Below are 20,560 nucleotides of genomic sequence, written 5' to 3'. Positions count from 1 at the left end.
TTTCTTTATCACATCCTGAGTTGCTCTGAAGGAAAGGAACAAGGGACACCTTTTGCTCAGTGTGAAAACTCGGATATGTCTTGGGAATGCAGTTGAGCACAGGAAAAAAGGCAGCAAATTGAAAATGGCATCAAATGGTTGTGATTTCTCCTAATCTTCTAGCTGATCGAATTGCAACTGAAAATGCCACCTGTGTCCACAGATTTAAAAGGAAGATGGCACTGTATTCTGGCCACCTTGGGCTCCTCCAGGGAGGTGGGCATGCATGGAATTTGGACTTCAGGTGCTTGGCTGCTTTTAGAACACTTCTAAGTAGGGGATGAGGTTGCACAGGGCAGGTGGCATTAGATCTGAGAGAACTAAAACACAGCAGCCAGGTCTTTTCAGGTACTAGGGATTTTCTTTAGGCTGCATTGGAAAAAATATTTTAAAATCAGGTATTTAGCACCCAAAGAGGGAACTAACTCATAAGAAGAAGGCTTTTCAGATTAGGTTGTACTTGCCATTGGTTGCTTGTGTTAAAGACTTAAGAAGGGTATTAATGTCTGAGTCAGGGAGAACTTGGCACTTCAGGGTCAGTCTCTCACAAGCTATATCCGTAAGAAAAGGATGTTCTTATCATGGGGAATCAGTTCCTATTGATTATGAAATGAAGAATCCAGGGCTTGGCTAAGAACAGTTGCACATACAGGCTGTTCCATGGCTAACCTGGAATTATGAGAATCCACTTCATCATGTCCCTTTGTACTTTTCTCAGCACCTGGGGAATGAGGGGGAAAGGAGGGAAGGTTCACAGCAGGCTGCAATTTCAGGGAACAAAGAATGTGTCTATCCTTAGTGCAAGGGGCCCCTATATCTGCGGCAGAACTGAGGCACTTTACAGCTGTGGCTTGTGGCAAACGTGTATTATTAGAATTTCCCACATCCTGCACATCTGGTGAAATACTTGTGGATTGAAGCTCCATTCCCTGTGATGTATGCTGGAACTGCTGAGCCAAATTGCTCTGATGCTGACTTTCTCAGCTATGTGGACGGCTGTGAATGTCACAAGATTCTCTTCTGCCCATTTCAGGGTGGGTAGGAGAAGGGCTACAATGTTCCCCCGCCCCTATACATGTGGTAAGACATCACCACAGTATTGTCTAAATGGACTGATGCAAAAAAGTGTAATGTAGAATGGCTTGTGATGTAGAAGTAGCAGGTGAACTGCTTTCATTTCCAGTCTGCTCTTATGAAGATGCTTCTGGTTCTTTGAGCACTTATCTGATTCATACGAACTCTCTTTGCAAGGAAACTGGCATCTGTCATTACAATGGTCCAGGAAAGATGTGAGCATGAAAATCCCTTGAGAAAAGTAGCAGGCGTGTCTCACCAGAGCAGAGATTTCCTGACATTCTTCTGGAAGGGTTTTCTTCTGCAGAAATGAAATTAGTCCTATTGTGAGAGCAGAAGAAAGTAAAGATTTGCTGTGAGCCAAGGAGCTGCAGGAGAGCATGGTACTTAGAGGATGTCCTGGTCACTAGTGAAACAATATTCTAGGGCCTTTCATGAGACAAATATCTGTGGGCTTTCCAAGTGATGAAACAGGCTTGTAAAGGGACAAGATCCTCTGATAGTTCCAGAGTGCTCTCAAGGATTTATGATAAAGCCCCTGGGTAAAAGAAGATAAAATTTTCTGAACCACAACCAGAGCCTTTGGAAGAGACTGACTTACCAATTATCTAAATATGACAGAACTTAATCCCTTTCGCAGTGAAGGGCACCTGCTACCATACTATATTATTACCATTTATTATTTCTATTGCAATAACACCAAAAGACATCAATTAGAATCTCGACCCCTTTGTGCTAAGTGTTGTACAAACACATAATAAGACACAACCCATGTCTTGAAGAGCTGGAAATAAGTGTAACACACAGTAGAAAGGAAGGAGAAGGAGGACAAAGAAAATGATGATAAAATCTGACTGTAGCATACCTTAACAATAAACACAATCGGATGATTATATATCATTTTAAAGTAATTTTTATTTTTGACTAATTCCAACTGCCTTCAGCCCAGCATTATTAGTTGGCTACAATCAGAATCTTTGTGAAAATGTAGAGTGCCATGACTTATGGCAGGATGGGCTGCTATTTTCATTCTTAGGTATTTCTCATGAGATGCTTGTGATAGGTACATAGAAACATAAGTTTTGCAGGTCTGTGGATGCTAAGAATTTCTCCAGCTGACATTAGGCCAAAGAGATTCCATCTTGAATTTCTGGTACTACAAACAAGAGAAAAAATGCTTTCATCTAGCTGTCCTCAACAGACAGGAAGATTGGCACAAACTGAGAGGTGCTGGGTACATTTGCTTACATCATCTCCTTTTTGAAAGGTCAGAGGCAAAGGAGAGAACATTTCTTGAGCCTGAGGAAAGTGAGACAAATTCTATTTGTTAACCATTTGAAATGATGGAAGGAACTCATTTGTCTGGTATTTTCCCTGTCTTAGAAACTAGTTAATTCTATCTCCAAAGGAATGTGGGAGACATGGCTGCAGGAAGTCAGTAACTGGATTTGTTAGTATAACCATTTGCCCAAGGACTTCTTCCTGCCCTTTAGTAGCTATTGTAGTATCCAAGCTGTGGAAATTAGGTCAATAAAGTAAATGTTCCTCTGAAGAAGTTTGTTGGCTTTGGGGCAGAAGTGTAATGAGATTAGGAACCTGTCATCTCTTTGCCTTCTTTAAGGCCAATTCCATTTTTTGTCTGAACAGGTCAGATACAGAAGTTGCCCCTTCCCAAGGAACATCATACTTCTGAGAGAACACTGTACTCTTGGCATGGATTTTTAGTGAGGAGGCCCAGATATCACTCTTCTTCTTAGGAAGTCTATCTGTTTCACTGAATATAACCACAAAGCTTTCTCCCCAGGGTTTTCCCAAACATAAGCGAATCTTCCCTTTAGATTGAAAAGAGTGGGTAAAACACTTTTTGTAAAGGTCAGGAATATTCTTTCACTGTAAAGTAGAAGGTGGGAAAGAATACTTTGACCTGCTCAGAGCCTTGAACACCGTAGTTCTATAGCTCATGTACTACGCATTAAAACTCCTCAAGGAGGCAATTTCAAAACTCTTCAGGGAGGCAATTTCAGAATCTGACTCTGAAGAGGATGAAAAATTTTCTCCTCCTCCACAGAAATTCCAGGGAGATGGACTTGGATTTCTCTTTGGCTTCTCAGGGAAGGAAGGTCTGTCAGGCTTCCTTACATGAGAGCTGGGCTCTCTGCTTTGTTTGTGAGAGGGCTTCTTGCTCTTGTGGCGTTTAGTAGAGGATTAACCTCTATGGTTAGGCTGAGTGGCAGGGAAACTGTAGAGATTCTGATTTCCCTGAGGCCTAACTGAGGTAGCCTGCTAGCTTCTGATCAGAAATTAAACAGGCAGAGGAGGGAAGAGTCACTTGCACTACTAGGCTCTGCAGCCAGTTGATATGAGAGCTGGAAGTCTGTTCTCACACATTACAGGCACATGCCATCTGCTGCTGCCAGTTGCCATTACAGATACAGCAGTTGATGTGGACCCTCTTATTAATCTTTGTTTTTCCATTTTTCCAGGCATCGCCTGAGGGGTGAACATCAGCAACCTCTCCTCACTAAGGCAGTGTGGAAACCAGGTCCTGAGAGCACTAGCTGCAGGGACCCCAAGTGGCAGGAAGACTTCTTTCTTCTGATATATCCTTCATCCTGTCCATCACTTGTCTGCCAGTCACCTGAGAAGGACCTAGTAACACTGATTACTGGAACTACAGTGTGTACTGCAGGAATGATAGGGAGGCAAATGTAATTTGGAAGGAGAGAGACCAGATCTTAGCAGCCTGTTCAATGTGGGGTCCAATGTAAACATTAGGAGCCTGTTATTTGGGACATGGTCTGTTATAATTGTTCCATTTGGCTGTTTGACAGGAGAAAGAATATGGAAAATATGTGAAAAACTTATTGGTTATTTAATGAACCTAGAAACTGAGCAGGGCCTGAAGATATTTGCTCTGCATTTTAGGGAGCAGCACGTTTTTAACCCAATGCAATCTCCAGCTGCTGATGCACTCCTCTAACACAGGCACAGTTATCTTCATAGCACTAGCCAAACTTTGACTGGAGTAGTGCAACAAGCCACTGCTGCAGCTGACAGAAACCACCCATCCCTTGAGCTTCAGGTCTGGTTCTAGGAACATCAGCCAATCATGAAAAAGTTTAGAAAGCAGAAAAAAATGGGAGGAGAAAGTAAAATACAAAATAAGCCACACCAAACAGAAACATCCAGCAATGAAACAACGTGACATTACAGTCAGATTTTAAAATACTGCCCAAAATAATAAAGGAGCAAATATTGACTGGGTGTAAATTAATAACTGAAAATATAAAGCATACAACCAAAATGAAATTACTTTATTCAAACTGAGTATTTCCATGGCTTTCTACCAAAATTCAAGATGGCAACCAATGAGGATATCTCTTGTCACATGGTCTGTCTTCTGTCATTGGTTATCATGTGGTGTGAGCAGTGCTCATAGAGGGCAGAGAACTGTGTCTGTTACAGGATTAGGATGGGCTGAAATGGCTGAGTGGATGAGGCTTCATGTTCAAACTTAGACCTTGGGAAGCACTATGCAGACAGCTAGAGGACCTCTGTCTTATGTGAGAGTCTCATGGCTGGTGGGTGAAAGGAGGTGTGGGAGAGGAGAAGGAATCCTGGGGGCTCAGCAGCAGAAGCTCTGAGAGGGAATGGTGCCCCTCAGCTTGGAGCCTTACCACTGGTTCCCACAGACATGCAACTTCTCTTCTCTCCTCAGAAAGTTCTTTGGAATGTGCAGCAGGGCCTCACTGTCAACCTCATCTGGGTCTTAAAGAGATGATGGTGTGATAAGCAGTCACTGCTGCTTCATCCCTTGCCTTGAACTCAGGAGCGATGCACTGGGCTTCTCACCTGGTGCTCAGGGTTAATCCATCACTGCGAGTAGGAGCTGGAAAAAACACGAAGCAAAGCCTGTGAGTGACCTCAGAGGGGAGTGTAAAACACCACTACACTGACCCAGTGGATGCAGAAGTAATTAGTACTAGAAATTTGGAACTCCCTGTCAAACTGCAAACCACACTACAGCTACACACAAATGCATAGATCAATATGCTAAGCCCATCTGAATGAGCTAATAGCTTAAAAGCCATAAATACTTCTCACCATCCCCTGGATAACAACTACCCCTTCAGCTGCTTATGACTGGCTCTCTGCATGACCCATCTGCTCCTCACAATATCCTCCCACAGCCATGCTACCGAGTCTTCTTTTTCCTCTTCAGTATATTTGGTCTCTTCTGTTCTGTGTCTTTTGCTCCCTTGCTTGCTGGTCAGGAACCTCTAGCCCCCAAAAAGAAGGAGCTGAGGGGCTTGTTGCTGCAGGGGGTGAGCTCTCTGAATGAATAATTTGGAGGGTGGGAAAGGATATTTTCCTTCCCATCTGTTCAGAATGGAGTTTAATCCTGAGCTCTGCATTTTCCCACTTTGGCAGGTTTAAGGCAAAACCCTGTCATCTTCACTTCTTATACTTAAAATTTTTTATTTGATGTTCATTTAAAAAAAAAATCCAGAATGCCTAGCAATGCACCATGTTTGTTTTGAATAGGTCATGTTTTCTGGTTATTCAAGTGAGCAAAACTTTTCCTGTATATTTAGGAAATCAGTTTGCTCTTAGACTTGAACAACACTTATTGGGAGCTGTGTTTATTAAAAATAAATGCACTTGGAACCAGAATGCCAACCATGTGCACTTGGACTGGTTACTGGTCCAGAAATCTGCATCCAGCATCCTATTGTCCCTCTGTATTCACCTGCCATATTAATGCCAGTGAAATGGAAGGGAAATGAAGTCACACAAGCCAGCCATCCAACCTTGCCACTCATCCTCCTGCTCCGCAGAGACTCCCTTGCCTCTCTTTCCCCATGTAACCCTGTAACACAATTGGCCCTTCCATATACACTAACATGAGCTCATATTTCACAAGTTCTTGTGCCTGGATGTCTTGAAGGCTCATGCAGGGAGGGGCATTCCTAGGCATATGTAGAAACTGATGAGTCCCTATCTTCAGAGCGGCTGCTGGGCACTACTGCAATACAAATATTAAACAATCTAAGTAAATCCACAGGGCATTTCCCTTTCAGGCTGTTGCTGGCTTGTTCACCTCCTCAAATGGGCTGGGTGACGAAGAGGGACAGATTTCTTGTTAGCCAAAGGAACCTTAGAAATAGGCTTGGAATGAGATTGTCTCAATCCCCAGACTATGATGATTGAGTCTCTTTGCTCAAAAGATTCATGGGACTGAGTCACAATGTATAACAGATTGAATCCCCTTATCCTCCACTTCCCAGGAGTTGTTAGAACACAAGTCTGTCTGGCTATCTATCCAGGTACTAGTATGTCCTCCATGACTGTAACATCTGAGCACTTCATAAACATTAATGAATTTATCCTCAGAGCACTTCTCTGCAACAAGGAAGTTGCATCTCCATTTCACAGATAAGGCACTGAAGCACAAAGGCCATGTGATTTGCCTAAGATAACACAGTGAGTCTGTGGCAGAGCTAGGAAACCAAATCTCTTGAATTATAGTCTTAAACACAAGACCTTCCTCCTTCCTACAAGGGCTGATAACCCTAGAAACTCATTTCTCTTGGCTCCATGCAAAGGGACTTTCCAATCTTACAGTGCTGCCCATGCTTCCCTTAGTAATGTACAGCTTGAGTTTGAAAGGAGGTAAATTGATACACTTAATATATATCCTAGAGTGGATGACATTAGCAAACAGGAACAGCTGACAAGTCAAGACCAACTTGCCCCCTTCCCCACCTTTTCTGGGCACAAGTCCAATTTGGCTTGCTGGACTGTGTAGGCTCAAGAAAGCAACAGCTCCATGTCACAAAACCCTACCTAGGTGGGTAACACAAAAGGGCTGCCCACAACTGCAAGCATTTGAGTGAAATCTCCCTGCATGAAAAGGCTGGTGAACATTCTTATTAGGAAGAAGAGACAGGCTTGGGGAGCCCAGTGTGAGCCCTGCTGTCTCCCCCATGCCACAGAGAAGACAGAGATTTAGCTTCCCATCCAACACCATTACAAAGTCCCTGTGCTCTGGATAAACCCAGATCTGTTTCCCCTTATTCACCCCCCATTCTGACACTTCTAGTGCAGAAGGTGAGGGCCTGCAAGGATTCTAAAAATTAATACTGGCAACTCCAGGCTGGTATTAAACTCCCAAGGTTATAGCTTTTCTCTGACCTTGGATGGGTAGATTCTGCCACCACCCAAGTGCAACCCCCTCCCCGCCTTCCCCTTTTGAGAACCCAGGAAGGAGCACTTAGAAATTCCTTCCTGTGGGGTACCCTCAAGCCCTTTCACCCCCCCTCCGAGGAAGAGCTGAGAAAGAAAACAAAGGAAATCAGCTGTTACCACCAGCTATTAAACAACATGTGCACAAACCTCTTAGGACACAATAAAACCAATCCTGTTCTTAAAAAAGATAAATTTTATTAAAAACAAAAAGAAAGAAAATACATCTGGAACTTAGGCTTTTTGCTAGGTCTTAAAAAAACAATTACAAAAATTAAGCATCAAGATAGCTTTCTTGAGGTTCAGCTTAAAGGTTACAAGCAAAACAAAAGCATTTGGGGGTTAGCACAGAGGAGTCCAGAAGCCAATAAGAAATAACCCTAATCGTGTCTTTCTAGACATTCCTGATCTACCTACATATCTGGAGTTCACGAGTAGTTCTAGGTATGATTTGATGATTTTTCATACCTAGTTTAAAGCTTTTTAGATCATAGTTTCAGCGCTGTCCCTGCTTTGTCCCCTCTCTCCGGAGAATGGCAACAGACAGAGAAAAGGGAAGTTTTCCCCCAATTTTAAAAAGTTCTAGCCCTCCCATTGGCTTTTTTGGTCAGGTGCCCACTCCCTTCTTTTTACCTATGGGTTTTTTTTAACTCTTTACAGGTAAAGCAAGTAGAGAACAGCAACTAACAGGGATTTTATAGCTAGCTAACTGGCTGTCCATAAACGGGAGCAACCCCCCTTCCTTTCATTTATCACAACTACAAAGTCCTTGTGTTCTGGATAAACCCAGATCTGTTTCCCCTTATCCACCTCCCCACTCCCCAAGTTGTTTACTGTAGTTCTCCCTGCTCTGGCTCTGTCCTTCCCCCCATTCAATTTCCATGAGTCTTGCCACACTCTAACCTATTCACCCTAATTTTTTGGCCTACATTTCTCTACTGCAAACCAAGAGTAAATCAATGCCACAAAAAGACATTCAGTTCAGTGGAGGGGCAGAGTCAAGTCCTTTATTGGTAGCAAAGTACCAAAGGATCAAGTATAAGACAGTAGAAGTAACAGAAGGTTACTCACCCTGTGCAGTAACTGAGGTTCTTTGAGATGGTTGTCCCTGTGGGCGCTCCACTTTAGGTGAATCTCTGCCCCTGCACTTGTAATTGGAGATTTTTAGTAACAGTGTCTGGTTGGGTCACACATGCATCGTCTCCATCTCGCATCACCTCAGGCAGTTACGTAGCACTGTGTGACCAATCCTCCCTGGATTCATAGATTCATAGATTCATAGATACTAAGGTCAGAAGGGACCACTCTGATCATCTAGTCCGACCTCCTGCACAGCGCAGGCCACAGAATGTCACCCACCACTCCTATGAAAAACCTCACCCATGTCTGAGCTATTGAAGTCCTCAAATCATGGTTCAAAACTTCAAGGAGCAGAGAAGCCTCCCTCCAGTCAACCATGCCCCATTCTAACAGAGGAAGGCAAAAAAAAAAAAAAAAAAAAAAAACACCTCCAGGGCCTCTCCAATCTGCCCTGGAGGAAAACTCCCTCCCGACCCCAAACTTGGCAATCAGCCAAACCCTGAGCACATGGGCAAGATTCACCAGCCAGATACCCAGGAAATAATTTTCAATAGTAAATCAGATCCCATCCATCTAATATCCCATCTCAGGGGATTTGGCCTATTTACCCTGAATATTTAAAGATCAATTACTTACCAAAATCCCATTATCCCATCATACCATCTCCTCCATAAACTTATCGAGTAGAATCTTAAAACCAGATAGATCTTTTGCCCCCACTGCTTCCCTTGGAAGGTTATTCCAAAACTTTCCTTCTCTACTGCAGAGTCTCTAGTGTGAAAAAACTCCAAAGTAGAGGGGAGGAAGGAGGGTAGTGAAGCACCCACACGGACAACTATCTCGAAGAACCTCAGTTATTAGACAGGATAAGTAATCTTCTCTTCTTCATTGAGGAGTGTCCCTGTGAGCGCTCCACTTTAGGTGACTATAGAGCAGTGCCCCTCTGTGGAAGGGAGGGGCTTCGGAGTTGCATGGTGGTTGATAAAACTGTAAGTCCAAGTAGAGCATCTGATGCTGAGTGTTGCTCTATGGCATAGTGTTGTGTGAACATATGTACTGTTGCCCAGGTGGCTGCTTTGCAGATGTCCATTATAGGCACATTATTGAGGAAGGCTATTGACGTAGAGAGAGCTCTGGTGGAACGAGTATGGGTCCCTGGTGGGGGTTGTATCTGATGACGGTAATAGCAAAAGTCAATGCAGCCGGGGATCCATTTTGACAGCCTTTGTTTGGGTCTGGTGTCTCCCTTAGATCGTTCTGTGATGGAAGAAATAACTTTGGCGACTTTCTGAAAGACTTTGTCCTCTCAATGTAAAAAGCTAGTGCCCTATGGGTGTCTAGGGTATGAAGCGTTGCTTCTTGTTTATTCCCATGAAGTTTTGGGGAAAATGATGGGAGATGAATGGGATGATTCAAATGAATGATTAAACTATTTTAGGTAGAAATTTGGGGTGTGGTCGTAGGGTAACTTTATTTTTGAAAAATACTGTGTATGGAGGATGTGCCATGAGGCCCCCCAGTTCTCCCACTCGTCGGGCGGATGTGATAGTGACGAGGAAGGCCGCCTTCATCAAGAGGTAGAGAAGTAAGCATGTTGCTAATGGTTCAAAAGGGGGCTCCATAAGGCATTGCAGCACCAGATTGAGGTCCCATGATGGAGTGGGGGCTCGTATTTCTGCGTAAAGGTTATGAAGACCCTAGAGAGAACGTTTTATGGTAGGGTGGGTGAATATTGAGAACTCGTGCACTTTGTGGTGGAATGTTGTGACTGCCCTAACGTGTACTCTGATGGAGCTCATTGAGAAACCCGATTTCTTGAGTTCTACTATGTAATCCAATACCACTGGTAAAGGAGAGGTACTTACCATTGTTTGCCTATACTGCCATCATGTATAGAATCTCTTCCATTTTTGAAGTTAGGTATACCATGTAATAGACCTTCTGCTGTTTAAAAGAATGTTCCTTATCTCCTCCTAACAGTCATTTCATTGTCTCGGAATCATGGAGTAGCCATGCCTTCAGGTGGAGTCTTGCTAGGTTCAGATGGTAGACCCGGCCTGCACCCAGAGACAGGACATGAGGTAGAAGTGGAAGAGTGTGTGGTGGGCACACAGCCATCTTCAGGAGGTAAGGAAACCATGTTCACCTGGGCTATGTAGAAGCTATCAAGATGACTCTGGAGTTGTCGGTCCTTATCTTGTGTATGACCCTGGCTAGGAGAGAGGTTGTAGGGAAAGCATACAGTAGATATGTATCCCATTTGAGGAGAAAAGCATTGCTGAGAGATCATGGTCCCAGTCCCACTCTGGAGCAGAAGTAAAGGCACTTGGCTGGTTTGTCGCAAAGAGATCTACAGTTGGGAACCCCTAGCATCTGAATATGTTCTGAAGTACCCTGGTATTCATTTCCCTCTCATGGTCCTGGGAAAATTTTCTGCTCAGTGCATCTGCTGTAGTGTTTTGGCATCCTGGTAGGTAAGAGGTTGAGATGTCGATGTTGTAGCGGATGCACCAATTCCATAGTTGCATCACTTCTGTGCACAGGGAGTGTGACTATGCCCCTCCTTGGTGGTTTATAAAAGACATACAAGTAACGTTGTCCATCAGCACTTTTATAGCCTTGTCCTTGATCAAGGGTAGGAAGTGTGAACATACATTGCAGACTGCCAATGAACTCCAGTCTCTGCATGGGTGTGAACGTTGATTTTTGTTTGTTTATCTGTAGACTCAGCTATGTGAAAGAGCTACTGTCTTTTGGATAGGCCCATCATTGGAATATTGATTGTGAGACTCTGTTCTTCAGTTCACATTTGTGATACTGGGAAAATTGTCTGCTCAAGGTGTCTACTGTCGTGTTCTGGCAACTGGGGAGGTAGGATACTGAAATGTGTATTTTGTGGTTTATGCACCAGTTCCAAAACTTCATGGCCTTTCTGCATAGGGAGTGAGAATGGGATCCTCCCTGTCAATTTATATAGAACATGCAGGTGATGTTGTCAGTCATCACACATACTGTTTCGTTCTTTATCAATGGGAGGAAGTGAAGACAGGCATTGTGAACTGCGCATAGTTTGAGGAGGTTGATGTGTAACTGAGTCTGCGTAGAAGACCATCTCCCTTGAATTGTATGCTGATCCAGGTGGGTGCTCTAGCCAGTCAACAAGGCATATGTTGTAATTAGCATGATTACATGCTGGATCCTGGTAAAAGAGGACCCCTGTACATACATTATCTGGTTGTGTCCACCAGTGCAGGAATTCCTTGATTTTTGGTGGCATTGTGAGGCTCCTGTTCAAGCTGTGTTTGTTCGGTACATACACAGAATGTAATCAGCCCTGTAGGCAACATGTGCAGTTGTGCGTGTCTTAGCATAAAAGTGGTGGCCACCATATGATTCTATAGCTGTAGGCAGGTATGTGCCAATAGCTGTGGGCTGTTCGTGACTATTGAGATAAGGTTGGTCAGTGTCATGAATCTGTTAATCGGTAATGATGCCCTGGCCTCTATGGAATCTATGTGGGCTCTGATGAAGTCCAGCTGTTGTACCGGAAATAGGGTTGATTTTTGTTCATTTATCTGTAGCCCTAAATTCTGGAAGAGATGGATCGTCCTTTTGATTGTTTGTGATCAAGAGGGGCTTCTGAGTAAGCAGTCATCCAGATATGGAAATACAGTAACTCCTCACTTAACGTTGTAGTTATGTTCCTGAAAAATGGTACTTTAAGTGAAACGATGTTAAGTGAAACCAATTTCCCCGTAAGAATTAATGTAAATAGGGGGAGTTAGGTTCCAGGGAAATTTTTTTTGCCAGACAATAGACATTATATACATATACAGTATAAGTTTTAAATAATTTTAAGCAATTTAATACTTTACTCACCAGTGATGATTGTGAAGCTTGGTTGAGGCAGGGGTGTAGTGGGATCGGGTGGGCAGAACGGGGCAAGCCCCCATGCTCTGACCCCGCTCCCCAGCAGGAGCACTGAGTGGGCGGAGTGGGGCGAGCCAAACAACCTTATAAGGGAACATTGCACGACTTTAAATGAGTATGTTTTCTAATAGATCAGCAACCTAATAACGAAATAATGTTAACTGGGACAACTTTAAGTGAGGAGTTACTGTATTATAATTCCTTGTTTGCGCAAATGTGGTGCCACTACCACAAAGGTTTTCGAGAAGACTCTCAGTGCAGTGGAAAGGCCAAATGGTAGAACTGTATTGGTAGTGGTCACTGCCACTGTGAACCGGAGGAACTTTCTGTGAGCGGGATGTATGGTGATGTGGAAGTAGGTGTCTTGTAGCTTGAGGATTGAGAACCAGTCCCCCCTTTCCAGTGCTGGTATTACTGTGGTCACTGTGACTATCTTGAATCTTTGGGCTTGTACAAACTTGTTGAACTTTCTGAGATCTAGAATGGGTCTCCATCCTCCCTTTTTCTTCTGGGTTAAGAAGTAATGGGAGTAGAATCCCTTCCCCATGTGTTGTGTAGGAACTAATTCCACGGCACCTAACTGTAGAAGATGGTTTACTTCTTGTTGTAGCAGATGCTCATGAGAAGGGTCCCTGAAGAGGGACGGGGAGGGCAGTAGGGTGTGTGGGCAGGAGGTGAAAGGGATGGCATAGCCTGATCTTATGATCTCTAAAACCCATTGGTCCATAGTGATTGATGCCCAGACATGGTAAAAAAGGCATAATCCCTGGCCAAAGACCTGGTTGGTATTCGCACTGTCAGGTGAGGGAGGTCATTCAGACCCTCGACCAAATTTTCAAAATTGTTGCTTGAATGATGTGGATTATGACGTAAAGGACTGGGTTTGAGAAGCTCTATGTCTCTGTGACCTTCGTCTGTGTCTTTAGGGGTCATATAGTCATTGCTGTTTGTGCAGAAACGAGGTGTCTCTGCTGAGTTGATATGGCTGGTAACATCTCTGTTTTGTCACACGTGTATATATCCTGAGTGTATGGAGAGTCACTTGGGAATCTTTCATCAAGGAGAAGATCTCATTGGTTTTGGCAGAGAAAAGTTTTTCTCTGTAGAATGGAAGATCTCCCATTTTTACTTAAGAACATAAGCACATAACATAAGAATGGCTATACTGGGTCAGACCAAAGGACCATCTAGCCCAGTATCCTGTCTTCCGACAGTGGCCAATGTCAGGTGCTTCAGAACGAATGAACAGGTAATCATCGAGTGATCCATCCCCATTCCCAACTTCTGGCAAACAGAGGCTAGGGACACCATCCCTGCCCATCCTGGCTAACAGCCACTGATGGACCTATCCTCCATGAATTTATCTAATTGGACGTCTTTCAGAATTCCTGAGAATTGCAGCCATGATGCCCTGCACATTACCAGACCTTGACCTTTCCCTGTGTGGATTGGGAGGCTTAGGATACCATTGGCAGTACGCTACCATGGATCCCAGTAAGGCCACTGTGGTGGAAATGGGATAGGTGGCGGCATGGGTATCCGTACTATCCTTGAGTTTCAGGTCTGGAGTGGTATTCCTGGTGTTCTGGTGGACCTGGTCTGGTAGCTGTGTGGATAGGCAAGGAGTGATGGAAGGAGTAGATTTCCCCTTTGTCATCATCATCCTCATCACTGGATAAAGGAAGAGCTGATCTGGGTGGTGTGGTATGTTGGTACGGTACCACACATGCTGGAGTAAGGTCGGTGCTGAGGAGGCCAGAAGATCTTTATGGCGGAGAAACTGCTGCAGTACCAAGAACATCAGCACTGAGGAGGGTGTTGTCGGCGATACCAATGCCTTTAGTGCAGTTGTCGGTGCCGCAGGTCGTGCACTATGCGCTATGGAGGCAGAAGGTGGAGGCATAGACTATAGCACTGCTGAGATGCTTGGTGCCACATGTTTGAGCAGCTCCATTAATACTAAGGCAGGGAAGTTAGGTTTCCCTTTTTCTGAGCCAACCCACTTAGGATTTTTTGCTTGCGCAATACCCATGGTACCAGATGGTCCTGTTACTTCCAAAGTGGATGGCTCTCGGTGCAGTTAGTACCGAAGTGGTCTGACAGGTCGGGAAATCTCTCTTTTTGGTGCATTCTCATGATAGTGATGTGAAAGCCTGTTTCTTTGTTGCCTTTTGGGGGGAGGTGCTCCTTCTTCTGAGAGGGTAATGGGGAACCTCTTTCCAAATTTGTCGTTAGAGACTGTTGTCCAGGAGGAGTCTGTGATCCAGGATTGTATGCCAGGCAGAGAGACTTCTCCCTCATGATGAATTTTAGCTGTAGGTCTCTTGACTTCCTGGCATAGGCTTTTAAATTGTGTCAGTGAGAGCACTTTTGTGAAATGCATGTCTCACCAAGGCAGTGAACACACTGTGAATGCCGGTCCAAGACTGTGATTGACGGCCAGCAAGTAAGACAACGTTTAAACCCCAGGGAACTGACCATGCCGCTTAGAATAGGGTCTCTCCCCGGAGGGAGGGTAACTATACTATGCTAAAGGGCATACTAATAACTAGAACTTAAACTCCTAAGATAAGAATCTTTTTTAAGAAAAGAAAAATAAATGGGGAAAAGGTAGAGTAGTTAACTATGAACTAAATAACTGGGTTATGAACTGGTACCCTAAAGTTAGAACTAGACTAAAGAGAAAGCTCAGAGGCACTGCCAAGTGCTCCATCTCAAGCCGAGGGCAGTAGAGAAGGAACGGGTGGTGCAGGGGTTTGGTTGCACAACTCTGTGTAACCGCCAGAAGTGGTGCAAGATGGGGAAAGCGCATGTGTGACCAAACTAGGTACTGCTACTAAAAATCTCCGATTACAAGCACAGGGGCAGGAGCTGCGAAAGCTCCCTAAAAGTGGGGGAGGCACCGGTGCCCGAACTGTGGCCCTGCTCCTCATGCCATCCCTTCCCCCGAGGCCCACCCCCACGCTGCCCCTTCTCCCTGAGCCCCCGCCCTCATGCCGCCCATTCCCCAAGGTCCCACCCCTGTGCTGCCTCTTCCCCATAGTCCATGCTCACGTGCTGCCTCTTCTTCCCAAGACCCTGCCCCCACTCGCTCCTCTCCACCCCTTTCTCCTCATGACTGGTAAAAAGTGCCCTCCCACTTTTAAAAGTGATGGGGCCATGGCCCCCAGCTCCTCCTGTTCTGGCACCCCTGCACAGGGGTGCAGATTCACCTAAAATGGAGCACTCCTCAAAGAAGAACCAGGGGATCATATGAGTTCTCCAAATCTGTGCACGATTGATCCTGAAGGGCATTTCCAAAAAAGGTGAGATCCTGGGTAGAGTCCCCACCACCTCAATACTGAAAACTGGCAAAGTTCAGCCAGCTGCAGGGCAACCCTCACCCTCTGCCCGCCCTCCACACCATTCTTATTCTGAAGGCTCAAACAAGAGGTCACTGCCTCTCTGGCTTATGAATTTTCTTCTAGGCTTCTACAGTTCAGGCTAGGTTCCAAGTCAGTTTTAAACAGGGGACCTGATTTAAGAGACCATCCCCTCCTCCCTCTCCTATTTCTCCAGCCCCATTTCTGCTTTCAGCAGATCTGAAATGCTCCCCAGGTTTGGACTGGCCTCTCATTAGCATTCAACCAGGAGATAACAGGAAACAGCTTCTTCCTCTCATAAAACAAAGGCATGAGAGGTGCAAGAGGCAGACCAGTCTCACGAGTTCAGAAATAAGTGTATTTTTGTTTCATTACAAGTGAGCCCAGCCCCTCAGATCTAGCTGAGAGGTGACGGCTGAGTTTGACATTATCCTGTTAACATCATCTGAGAAGGGCTTAGAAAAATGCTGTCTTCAGAATGGAGCTTTAGATTATGTTGGGATTAATGAGAGTTCCCCATACGACTCAGATTGGTGGATAAACACAGAAACAATTGTAATCATGCACCACTGTTAGTTTTAGAGCTCCAAGTTCATTGTGAAGCTATTGTAATGTACATGGCTAGGCCTCTGATGTCTGCTCACTAATAGTCACTCTGCCCTCCTTCTCCATGCAACCATGTGAAATCGACTAAGAGAAAAGGTGTCACGCTACCACCTCACTCCCTTCCGGCCCCTCTGCACTGGTATCAGGGGCTCAGTCTCTGCACTGCTCTAGGCCAATAATCTACAATTACTGTACCTGGATCAACAGTGACTCTGGCTCTCCATCTGCCATCTTTTCATGACTGTGGGAGTCAGCTGCTGCCCTATGGCCCTGAGATTGTAGGAAGGGGACTGAAGGGAGGGAGGGGGCCCTGGATAGCTTTGGGATGCTTCAAAGGACAATGGTTTTAGGAGGATATTTCTTGGAACAGATGTGAAACCAAATACTCGCCATCACAGCAGCCCTCCATCTTCTCTAAAAGGGAAATGTAACAGTGGGATTCACCTCCCTTCACCACATCAAGCCCTGCTTCTTTCCAAATTCCTATGACACAGGGCAGATTGTGTTTCTTGCTAATCCCCTTTTGGCTGTAGGAAGGGGGCACCATAGGAAGGGCAGAAAGAGGTACTCACAGAATGTCATAACCATTGGTGGCACAGGCTGTGCGCAGAGTGGAGGGTTCTGCTGGGGAAGCTTTGGTCCATGTGGAAGATGCTGGGGTTCTGACCACTGCTCCTTTTAAACAGTCCAGTAAATTTATCAGATAGCTAGCCTGTTCTGAAAGGATTTATGGGGACGTGTTTGCATTACTATATTCCTGTGCTAAGGTTAGTGGTCAGGTGTCATCAGAAGCAGTTCGCTGGTGCCATGAGGTATTTCACACCCTGAACAGCCAGGCCAGTCTGAGGAAGAGGTCACTCAAGGTGCCCATTTGAAGTTACTTTTCAAAGTCAAGACCACATGTGCAGTCAGTCACAGAAACAAGAAAGAGCCAGAAGGGTGGCAATGAAGAATGGAATTAACGGGATTAGTGGTACGGAGGAGAGGAATCAGCGACAGAGTGTGGAAACCCGAGTGAATCCTGTTCCCAGCTGCTACTGCTGAAGGATTTGGACAGATTCAGCTGGTCTCACTACACTGACTGTAACTGTAGCCTAGGTTCCCCGGGGAGCTGTGTTATCAACATAAAAATAAATACACTGGTGCTCAACAACCCTCTGCCTTCTCAGGCTGCAGAGAAGCCTGAGAGAAGCTGAGGGATCCTGGACAATGGCAGCAGCTGGGAATCCCACCTTACTGCAGCAAATGCCCGAGTGACTGATACATGCTGTGCACACTAGCCTCACCATTTATGCTACATTTCCTATCCTTGTCCTCTATGGTCCTGGGGAACTGGGACCTACTACCTAGTGATACAAGAATCTCCCACCTCCAGGACAGTTTCTGTATCTATACCTGGGCAAATAATGTGAAATAATTTTTAAATTAATCTGCATCTGTTGTGTTCACACCCTTTTTGTATTTGTCTGAAAGTTTTTCACTAGCACAAATGCTAGTGTAAAGTGAATTTTAAGCTTGCACATTTGAATACCTGAGGAAAGCAATTTTTAAACTCTTTTTCCCTGAATATGCACACAAGAAACTGGATGATAAGGTGACACTTATCCAGTCAGGGAGCAGATAAAGCACCATGTGTGACTTATGTGGCCAACCCCCACTAAGCAACTCAACTCCAATTTGATATTTCATGTAGCAAGCCATAAATTAAATTCATGGGAAATGCCATCAAATAATTTTGGATAATAATAATAATAAAAAAAAACCTGAAAAAAATCACCATCTGCCTGTTGATTTTCTGCAAACTGAAAAATTCTGGGGCTGAGCTAGACTGATCACTGACTCTGAAGAATCAAACAGCAATAATCACAAAAGGTGCCTTCTCTCACAACTAGCTGGCAACAAGACTCCATCCTCTCTTCTAAAACACCCGGCCATAGTGGTTTACACATTCATCACCTTCAGGCTAGACAGCTGTACTTCTCTCTTCCTCAGCCTAAAGAAGAAATTTATGAAGAAACTACTGATAATGTACCGGGTAGCAGTCTGTCTCCTAAATGGATTAGGCCCAAGACCCTTCAACCAGCATTAGCTCCCCGTGCACTTAGGGATCCAATTCAAAGCCCTCAGCAATATAGGTGCATATTATCTCAAAGACTGACTCTCCTTCAGGAGGGCCCCCCCGCCACCCCATGCAGCTGAATACCTCTGGCACTCAGATATTCACAGCTGGGGCCAGATGAATTTCTATAGTACAGTGGTAGGCAACATATGGCACGCGTGCCAAAGGCAGCACGCGACCTGATTTTCAGTGGCACTCACACTGCCCAGGTCCTGGCGACTGGTCCAAGGGGCTCCGCTGCTGGCCTGGGGTACTGGCCGCTGGCCCCCTGCCCACCGGGGTTCCGTCCAGGGCTGGTGCAAGGATGTTTGGCGCCGTAAGCGAAACTTCCACCTTGTGCCTGCCCCCCAGCCCTGCGGCAGCTCCCCGTGCCTCCCCTCCACCCTGAGGCGCCCCCCCTGCGGCAGCTCCCCGCCTCACCTTCCCTCCCTCCCTCGGCCTGGGGAGCCGTGTGGCAACTCCCCGCTGCCCCCCTCTCTCCCTCCCTCCCTCCCCTCAGCCAGGGAGCCATGTGGCAACTCCCCGCTGCCCCCTCCCTTGGCCCGGGGAACCGTGCGGCAACTCCCCTCAGCTGCCCCCCCCTCGGCCCAGGGAGCCGTGTGCAGCAACTCCCCGCTGTGCAGCAGCTCCCCTTGGCCCAGGGACCCGTGCGGCAACTCCCCGCCCCAGCTCACCTCTGCTCTGCCTCCTCCCCTGAGCACACTGCCCCACTCTGCTTCTCCCGCCTCCCAGGCTTGCGGCGCCAATCAGCTGTTTGGCGCGCAAGCCTGGGAGGGAGAGAAGCAGAGTGGGGCAGTGTGCTCAGGGGAGGAGGCAGAGCAGAGGTGATCTGGGGCGGGGAGTGGTTCTCCTGTGCGCCACCCCCCTTTACTTGCTGCAGTCGGCCCTCCCCGCGCCCCCATGCCCCAGCTCACCTCCGTTCCACCGCCTCCCCAGAGCGTGCTTTTGGCCGCCCCCAACCACTTGGCACCCTAGGTTGCCTAGTGGTTGCACCAGCCCTGGTTCCGTCCGCCGGCCCTGCTCAGCCGACTGCCGGCCCCAGTTCCTGGCCACCGGTCCAGGGGGCTCTGCTGCTGGCCTGGGGTTCTGGCTGCTGGCCCAGGGCTCTGCAGCTGCCCCCAGCTCTGGCCTGCTGGCCCCAGTCTGGGGCAGTGAAGGGTGCAGACAAGGGCAAGAGGGAACACAGCTCAGCACACCCACCTTAAAAATTGTTCCAGCGCCACTGTGCTGGGATATTTTTAAGTCCTGATTTGCTGCTTACGTCACTATCACATCACGTGGAACAGTGCACTGCGTTTGACGCTGAGATTAGAATGTACATGCAAGAACTGGAATCAGAATTTTCTGACAGATTTCAAGATTTTCAGCAATTTGGCCCAGTGCTTTCTTTTCTAATTAAATCTGAAAAGTTCAATGAAGCAATTTGGATTTGTCTGTATTTCAGTGGATGGGTGTTGAAGATTTCAAAATGCAGCTCATTCAGTTAAAAGGCTCAGAATTGTGGGCATCAAAGTTTGGAGATCTGCGGCATGCACTTGAAGCTACCGGGAGAGATCATGGGCCCTCTATTCTGACCTGCTGGACATCCCTGCCAGTGAAATTTGCCAGATGCTAAAAATTCCAGGGGGAAAAAGAGACACCTTTTACACCAGGGAAATCTCTTTTTCTCAACATAGGCGCTGAAACAATTTATAATTTCAGGTATTGTGTCTCTACAAAGTGGTGGAAAGTAAAACATTAAGATATGGAAAAGAGTGGGCCCCACATGCCTGATATTGTAAGTTTCTTTAATGGAAACCATTACTGGATGAACAGGCCCTCAGAGGTGACTGGCTCCAATTGAGTAACAAACTGACTAGCCTATAGCCTTGTGGCTTCATCATCTGGATACAGCCAGCTTGAACACTGTGCCTGCCCCAAAGGCCATTCCTGGAATTGAATAGCTCCACCATAAACTTCAGCACAGGCCATTCACCCAGCAAGCAACAGCCAGGCAGCCTCAGGAGGATGTGATTGCTCTTCTTAATCCCCTGGCGGATTACTTTGCTAGCACACATGGTGTTAAATTCCATTAGGGAGAAAATAGCAGAGGAATAGTTCTCTC

General features: G+C 46.0%; 1 protein-coding gene and 1 long non-coding RNA gene across 21 annotated transcripts in view; one reads left to right on the top strand and one right to left on the bottom strand.

Annotated features, from left to right (window-relative positions):
* Window positions 1–426: 426 nt before the first annotated feature.
* LOC122460565 lies at window positions 427–20,042 on the top strand. The gene is made up of 3 exons (XR_006281948.1): window positions 427–437; window positions 3,015–3,017; window positions 19,901–20,042. It is a non-coding gene; the product is annotated as an uncharacterized LOC122460565 (long non-coding RNA).
* The window catches only part of TTLL5 (tubulin tyrosine ligase like 5), a 224,711-nt gene continuing 208,563 nt past the window's right edge, over window positions 4,413–20,560 (bottom strand). For all 20 annotated transcript variants that reach the window (XM_043516200.1, XM_043516204.1, XM_043516197.1 and 17 more), the window contains one exon: window positions 4,413–5,002. In XM_043516200.1, the coding sequence (XP_043372135.1) occupies window positions 4,962–5,002 (41 nt within the window). In that variant the 3' untranslated portion in view covers window positions 4,413–4,961. The remainder of the gene's footprint in view (window positions 5,003–20,560) is intronic.

This window comes from Dermochelys coriacea, chromosome 6 (assembly GCF_009764565.3).
Source record: "Dermochelys coriacea isolate rDerCor1 chromosome 6, rDerCor1.pri.v4, whole genome shotgun sequence".
In the NCBI taxonomy this organism is placed as follows: domain Eukaryota; kingdom Metazoa; phylum Chordata; order Testudines; family Dermochelyidae; genus Dermochelys; species Dermochelys coriacea.
The sequence above is the reverse complement of the archived record's forward strand: the minus strand, read 5'-3'. Positions and strand labels throughout refer to the sequence as shown.